The 8,191-nt window shown below is 35.2% G+C and overlaps 2 protein-coding genes across 3 annotated transcripts in view; one reads left to right on the top strand and one right to left on the bottom strand.

Moving 5' to 3' along the window:
• The window catches only part of LOC107044891 (ephrin-B2), a 167,400-nt gene extending 161,632 nt beyond the window's left edge, over positions 1-5,768 (top strand). For both annotated transcript variants that reach the window (XM_015266955.2, XM_015266954.2), the window contains one exon: positions 242-5,768. In XM_015266955.2, the coding sequence (XP_015122441.1) occupies positions 242-399 (158 nt within the window). In that variant the 3' untranslated portion in view covers positions 400-5,768. The remainder of the gene's footprint in view (positions 1-241) is intronic.
• A 54-nt stretch (positions 5,769-5,822) lies between these two features.
• On the bottom strand, positions 5,823-8,077 carry LOC107044890 (U3 small nucleolar RNA-interacting protein 2). The gene is made up of 5 exons (XM_015266953.1): positions 7,925-8,077; positions 7,036-7,590; positions 6,607-6,803; positions 6,186-6,523; positions 5,823-6,095 (listed from the first exon to the last, which is right to left on the bottom strand). The coding sequence occupies exons 1-5, from the start codon at positions 7,973-7,975 to the stop codon at positions 5,860-5,862; spliced, it is 1,377 nt and encodes a 458-aa protein (XP_015122439.1). The 5' UTR covers positions 7,976-8,077; the 3' UTR covers positions 5,823-5,859.
• Positions 8,078-8,191: the final 114 nt, after the last annotated feature.

Here is an 8,191-nt window from a genome sequence, read left to right on the forward strand (position 1 = left end):
CCCACCGCTGCCATTTCTCCTCATCGTTTATTTTTTTTCCTCTTTCCTCATTGCGATTAATCTCGCACCTTCACAACCGACGATTAATGCCTTTTATATGCTCCGAGACACCTGTTCCCCCTTCAACAAAGACAGATTTTCAGAAAATCATTTCAACATCTCATCCCCCTCATCTCGAATTTCATCAATTATCCGGAGGGAGAGATGAGTAAAAAAAAATGATGTATCATTTTTTTTACAGAGGAATACTCGGATCACCCGAACGAAGTTGTCAAGAACGAGGAATTAACGTACAACGGTGCAAGCTCGTCGCACTTACGGCATCAAACCCTGAGACTTGTTCTCGTATTAACGAGTACACTTCTGGTCAGCATGTTACTGCCTCATTTAATGCGGTGAACCGGCTGTTATCAGTGAAAATTCACCAATTGAAAATGGAAAAAAAAAAAACAAAACCCCCTTCTTCTGTGATTATCCTACGTTTAATTATTCATTTAAAGCAATACAGCCATCACAATGAATTCTGATGGACTAGAATGACAAATTAAATACTATTAAATGAATTAATTATGAGGAGAAAAAGTAATACATGATAATGTATTCGGCGGCCGTAGAGGTAAAGAAAAGTAAACACGATCAAGCCATATTAATATTAAAAGAAATATTACGTCTAGGCACTTGGTAGTTACGGCCACTATTATCACTACTATTGCATAGTGAGAGAATTACAAGTACGAGGGATGAGGAGGTAGTTATATTGATTGTCCTTATCATGAAGAAATAACGAATAGATATTTATTCTAAAATAAATACGTCGACGTGTGCTACTTGATACGGGCTATCCATGTGTTCACGTCGAAAAACTTTTTCAATTTTACCAATTCCGAATTTCAAATGTTGATGAAATACTCAACTCACTCGTACAATGGGCTATGGAAATGAGAAGACAATCGATTTAGAAATGATCTCGCCACTAGTTTCTAACGAATACTTTGTAAATATCTTTTCGAATTATCCCGACATTATTATGTACACAATAATGTCGGATTAGGTATGGTGGGTGAGAATAGGGTTTGGGGGGGAGCGAGAATAATTTCTACGAAAATAATTTGATTGATTTCTTGTTTCAATGGCCTTTAAAAAAAATAACACTGAGGTGTTGTACTGAATTACGGTGAGTGAACGTATTTCGTACTCTACTTTCTCGTAATGAAATTATGTAACTCGTGTAAATAGTTGCCTAAACAAATGTACTATAAAAAAAAGCGAGACGTGACTCACAAGTTGACGAAGATGAATGAAAGAGAAACAACTAGCCGCATCATTAGAATTTTAAATTCGTTTTGATGCACATGCAATAGAGTGAATAGAATTGTCGGTGTGAGTCAACTCGGAAAAGCCTAAATTAAATGAAAATAACGAGATTTAAATGAAATCAAGTCCATTGACAAACGAAAAAGTGAAACAAATTGTAATATAATTGTATTATACTGCGACTTTATCCATAGGCCTGTATTATATTTATTATCATCGATATCTATTATATTATTATCACGAAAACAGAATGTCCAATTCGATATTCCATATAAATATATTATTACTAGGTAAATATCAAATTGAAAAACAAAATAATTGAGATTTTTGTCTCTCTCACTTCTGCTCCCCACATCATTATTACGAATTATAACCATAACAGTTATTATTTTCTGATATTAGCAGTCAAGAGGAAGGCATTCACAATATTCAATTGTTTCACTCTTCAAAGTTGTTTCCATAATTGTAGTCATTACAATGTAGAATCATTACGTAAATCTAATCCTCTTTTCAATGTCAGTAAAAATCAGTGAAATAATATTCTGTTAATGAGAATGCCCATACCTCACACACAATATACACAACTTCAAGTAGAATAATAAAATTGCCGTTTGCCATACGGAAACTGATGAGAGACGAAACACTTATGTCGCCTGATGACAGACACAAAAATGACTGTAAATATTGTATGTTATGTTGAAAGAAAATCCCCGAGCCTGATTTTCCAAGATACACCTTCGACACGCACTGAGCTGCTGCTTTATTCGCTGACTCAATTATTTGTACATTACGCCTGATTTTTTTCAAATGATCAATTCAATCAATTATACAAATCGCAGAACAATGAACAGATAGGATGAAGTTAGAATGACGAAGAGTAAAAAAAAATTATGGTTTATGGAGGAACATCGGTCATCTGTGGATGAACAGAATGAGATGCACATATTCAATTATCCGATAATGCTCAAAGCTCACAAAGAAGAACCACAAAATTGATAATCAAGTGTTAACAATAGTTTCATGTCTCTAATCTCCACTCATGCACCCCGTGATTCGGACCAAGCTTCTATTCACATGACTTAATCCATTGTGTACCAGTAAACAGCGTGTTATCACATTTCACTTTATAGTTTTTTGAGTAACTCGACGGTTAACACAGAGCCCCACAGTGTCTGTGGGGATCACCCAACGCACGCGATACCGTCATCTTGACTCCCCCGCACAATAGCTCGAAGCGTTGGCTGCTTGCGCCCCACTCACCTGTTCACCCATCAGAACTGATGTTTCTCCTTAATATGAAATAAAGAACGCGTGTGTAGCGTTTATCCACTACAGTATTGTAAGCCTAAGTATTACACGGCCTACATCGAGGCAACGTGTGCCTGTCCGTTCAACATGTCCACAACTTGTCAACGCCTGTATTTTCTTTGTATGATTGTGCATGATTTTAAAATCCTGTATTTATTTGTAAATCTTATCGATCCGTTGGTGTCCATACACTTAGCTCCTTGAAGACTGACAACGCCTCAAATAACTGATAGATTATATGGCAATTGATATGATCATTTTTTTTTTTATTAAGAACCGACTAAATTGTGTTCACAACGGATAGATTTGAGATTATTCGAGAAATTAACAGAATGACTATTGAACGCGTGATAGCAGCAATGATGACGTAGATGATTGAAGTGAATGACTATTGATTCACGAGAATACTAGATCAATACAGTATAACAGTAATTTAGGCTCGAAGTATAGATAGAAAATAGACAAAATGACAACACTGCGAATTCACTCTTTTTTTTCATTTTCAATTTTGTGTTCACCCTGTCCATTCAATCCTCCATTCCACAGCGTATTTCACTATAGGACATCCTGGATTTCCATACATCGCTCAAACCTTTCATGATTTTTCAATTATTGTTTCTCGTTTTTCTTTTTCATTTTTTCCCATTTTACGAAGATCCATTATCAACGCAATGAAAAGAGTCACGTTAACCAGGGGAAATACTAAACTCAAAATATTTGAATTCCATAAAAACAGGGGAAAAGCTGCAGTTATTGAAACACACGTCTTTGTAAATAAAAAAAAAAAAAAACGAATCAGTAATTAATAAGAGACTAAGAGACGAGCAAAGAGGGGAAGATGTATATTAAGATTCATAGCAAGTATTAAATAGGTTTATAATAATGGTTTATATAAAAGTGGATGTACGTTGATGTCTAAGATTTTTAACACAATGAAGAGAAAACCACAAAGTGATTATCATAATCGGTTGTATTTTTTTTAAATCCACAATGATAATAACACGTAACAGGGACATAATTTATCGAGATTAATGTGGATAATGAAAAAAAATTTTGTCACGAGACTGGTGTTTAATTTGGCCTCAGAAATTGATAGAGTGAATTAACGATTCTAGTCAAACTTTAAACGAACGAATTTTCAACACAACACGATTTTAGAAATTTTTCCGTTATCGATCCGGTGTGCGTATTCCAGCCAGCCTAAACGGATACTCAAGAGGGAAATCTATATTTGGTAAAAAAAATTGCGAATACTTTTTGCACTCTTTTATTCATTTACCGTTCATTCATACTATTTACCCCGATATAACAGTATACTAATAAGACGTCGGCATATCGGCTTACAGGTTTATTCATACAATGCATACAAAGTAAAGTAGAATTCATAAACAGTAGACCATTCGTAGCGCAATAGTAAATTAAAGAAAAACGAAAAAAAAAACAGAAAAATAATCATGAAACTTCACAGAAACAAAAAACCGATACTATAAAGAATAGCAACGTCTTGTACTTACACTGGAATACACTGAATTTAATACATACTGCACTGATATATCGACGCGTCACAACAGCAGAATAGAAAATCACAAGGGAGGATAAGAAAACGAATAAAAATTGATTCATTTGAGACAAATTGCCTTCTCGAATTTGTCGTATATTAATACTGTATAATACGCAGTACCGTATCTCAATAGTAAAGAAAGTAATGAAACAAAAACGAACACTATCTATTAAAAAAAATTGTGGGAAGCCAATACGTCAGACGAAAATTGAATCAACTTGAAAACTGGCTCATGGTCGTTGAGCCTGAAAGTAAGTGAAAGAAAACTCGAAATATATTATTAGTACAAAGAGATACTTTATGGCACGAAGTGTACGTATTATTTCTTCTCCTCTTCACTACTGATGCTTTGTAGATCCGCCACAACTCTTCGTTTTTCTTCTCAGTTTGGAAAGGGAATTTAGAGAAAATAAATTTTTTAATGGTCAATACAAACGTCATTTTCTAAGGTAAATCACAATAAAAAATGAAAAAAAAAATGATATTAGTCCGTATACAATGTACATGTACATACGATTGATATATGTACATAATTATAGAGTTGAAAGTGCCATAGAAATTAACAAACATGAATTTTTGGAATACTACTAATGAGAAAGAAAACTAATAATTAGCAATTAAAATACACGTCGGAAAATGTTCATTACGAGTTTTTGTATCATTATTCGTGCTCAAAGGGGAAAATTTCACTATTTTTCCAGTAAGCATTGACGCATAAAGAAACGCTTAAATTCGACTGACAATTCATTATCACCCCAATATCAACGAATTTTTGATGTGTAAAAATTAATTGACCTGTTATAATTGTTATACGACAAAGCAAATACGTCCTTTTTCGGGTTTTTTTATTCTGCATTTGTTGGGGAGGGGGAATATTTAATCGGGGCGACGTGACAACCGTTTTGTAACGTTCAACGTCATTCAGCAATGTCAATAGGTTATTTGTCAAATTGCTTAGTGAGTAAAAAAAATTATTTAAACCAAATCAACTCCGTGAATGAAAGAGAGACGCATTTCGTTCGCGATTTTTCTTTTCCTTAATTAGCGTATATACTTGGAAAGCACAATCACAGCTAGAAAACGATGAAAATTAAAGAAACGAAATTCAATGAAAGAGAAAAACGAAAATCACGGAGGGCCTGCACACTAATCGTCTTAATTACCTAACGACAACAAAGCACGAAGAAAAAAAATGAAAGAAAAATAAAATACTCATGATTGTACTGATTGTTGAACGTGGCTAAAAAATAGTAATTAAAATAGGTCGTTTAAGAGAGTATGTATACAGTGCGAGCCTCTATAAGCCGCCAATAAAACGATAAACGCGCGTGCTTACTGACAATGGCCTACAAAAAGAATCGAAAAAAATCATGATAAACGAAAGGAAATTAATATTTGAAGATAAAAAAACTATCGATTATTAAGCACACGCGTTTTCACTGACGATAATTATTGTTATACAAGAGAAAAAAAAATCGAAACGGTGTGGTATACAAGACTAAGAACGAGACCTAAAAGTGGGACATAATATTTTATAACTCAACTTTTGTACAGAATAAATAAATACTTGTACTGTGGACCAATATATCTTTCATTCAATTTTCACCTATTTGGTTTAAAATAACAAATGCATTGGGCATTAGATTTATATAAAAATTTATTCATCGTCACATAATCTATTTGTTTAACCTAGTTTGAATGAGAGGAACGATGACTACTCTGTTCTTCGCCTCTGATATTTTCCACCATCTGCCCATTCTGTGCTCCTGACCAACTCCGAGAATTAAATTCTTGCCATCGGGAGTGAATGCCATTGTATTTATGAAGCCTGGAATTTTTATATCGAAGAGGTGAGTTAAAGATCTGAAAGATTCGCCGCATTTCCAAAGCCTGACGATGCCATCCCTCGAACCTATGACATTTTATACAAAACAAGTCAATGATGATTCTCCATGACATTAATTTAATTGATATTGATATAATGAATGAAAAAAAAATCTACCTGATGCAACTAAATCTGTATTGAGAAAAGTAGCAACACTGGAGATCCACATGGCCTGGCCATTCGTCTCATCCTGTCCATGAGCAAGTGGAACAGAGCACAAGGGCTTCTTCTTCTGAGATCCCCAGACACAAAGTTGCCCATCGTCACCACCACTCAAGAAATTCTCCTCATTAATGAGCTTTACAATGTCTATACTGCTGCCAGGGCCGTTGAATATTAATTGAGACTCCTCCACAATTTTCCAAATTCTAATTGTCCCATCGTAACCACCGCTAGTTATAGCTCGCTCACGTGATAGTGCATCTATGGATGTAATTGGATTTTGATGCCCAAAGCTACAGAGAGGACATTACAATAATTGGCTTGTGCATTAATGGGAAATGGAATCGATATCAATGTTCAATAATTTTCAACTCACAGGGACTCAACGTAGGTCATGTCATCGAGGTTCCAGACCTTTACACTGCGATCTTCTGATGATGAGTACAACGTATGTGTATCTCTACGAAAGACTAAGCCTGTGACAGCACCTCTGTGGCCTTGTAGATTTTTCAAAGGCTTGAGATCCTCCACATTAAAGACTCTAATTTCTTTAGAACCAGAGTCACCAGCAACCTATTACACAATTTTTTAATAAGACTGTTTCATTTTTCAATTTTGTTGTTCATTCTCATGATTATTTCATCCCATGAATCACATTACAAATGATGGTGATTTTCTTAGATTAAAAAAAAGATTCCGAAGGATTTGGCAGAATCAGACTGACATCTTCAAAATGTAAATAAATTGGATATTATCGAACCGAATGAATGAATGAATTTTTAAAAACGTGAATTGTGTTACTCACAAGGAACTTTCCATCAGTGCTGACAGCAATGCAAAGAACACACTTCATTCCCTCTTTAGACTTTCGTTTTCCACCAACAGCAGCCAATTTACTTTTCGATGAAAAACACCACTTGACAATGCTCCCATCCTTGGACCCACTGAAAAGATATTTCCCATTGCTAGAGATGCACAAACAGGTGATGGAGTCCCGATGATCCTTGCACCTGAGCTCAACAAATTCTCCATGACCAGTGTAAGTGCTAGCTACAATTTTCCGGAGTTTTCCTTTCTCCTCCAAATATTCTTCCTGCAATCTCCGAGACACAGCACCTTCCTCAAACTCCGTCCTGTCTCTCTCCTCCTCTTCAATTTCTGCTAAATACTTTTTAGCCAATCTGAGTCGCTTCTCCTGGGCAGTCTCCTGCTCTTCCTCAGACTCATATGGTTCCTCTTCCTTTCCTCGTTGGCTCTCCTCAGCAAATTCCTCATCACTGCTGGCGATGCTCTCATCGTCTCTAATTTTCGATTTTTTACTGCCTGATTCATTGATACGACTTTTGATGTGCCCATTAGCCTTGTAAATAAAAATTATATTATGATGAAATACAGTTAAGAAACTAAAACTTGTGAATTAATCTTTCAGATTGAAAAAATGTGCCCTAAGAGTTAAAAAAAATTCGATTGAAACTTCAAGGCTCAAATAATGAAATTATTGCAGAGTTTCCGAATACTCAGAGTCAAATGGGGCTTAAATAAGAGCTCCGAAGTGTTCATTAACCTTATAAATAAAATTATATTTTGGTAGAACAACTGTTCACGTCAAATAATGAATAATAACAATGTCACCAGCAATTAACCTCACTTTCTATTCTTTATACTTGAAAAATAAAAACTTGTGAAATGATTACCTTTCGCTTAGGGGCTTCACGACCACCTTTTTTCCTTATGAAAAACGACATTTTACATCGACAAAAATAACCTGACGCAAACTGAGAGGAAGAGAAATATTCAACACATATTCAATGCAAACGTGAGCACATGGTCGTTTCCTTCTCAACAACTGTTCCATTTCTCTATCTTTCTGACCGACAATCAATAAATGGAATGTGTCCATTTATTTAGTTCCCGCGCCTTCCGTATTGTCGCCATTTTCCCTACCCCCCCCCCCCCCCCCC

This window comes from Diachasma alloeum, unplaced genomic scaffold (assembly GCF_001412515.2).
Source record: "Diachasma alloeum isolate Michigan unplaced genomic scaffold, Dall2.0 Dall_scaffold_00832, whole genome shotgun sequence".
NCBI lineage: Eukaryota > Metazoa > Arthropoda > Insecta > Hymenoptera > Braconidae > Diachasma > Diachasma alloeum.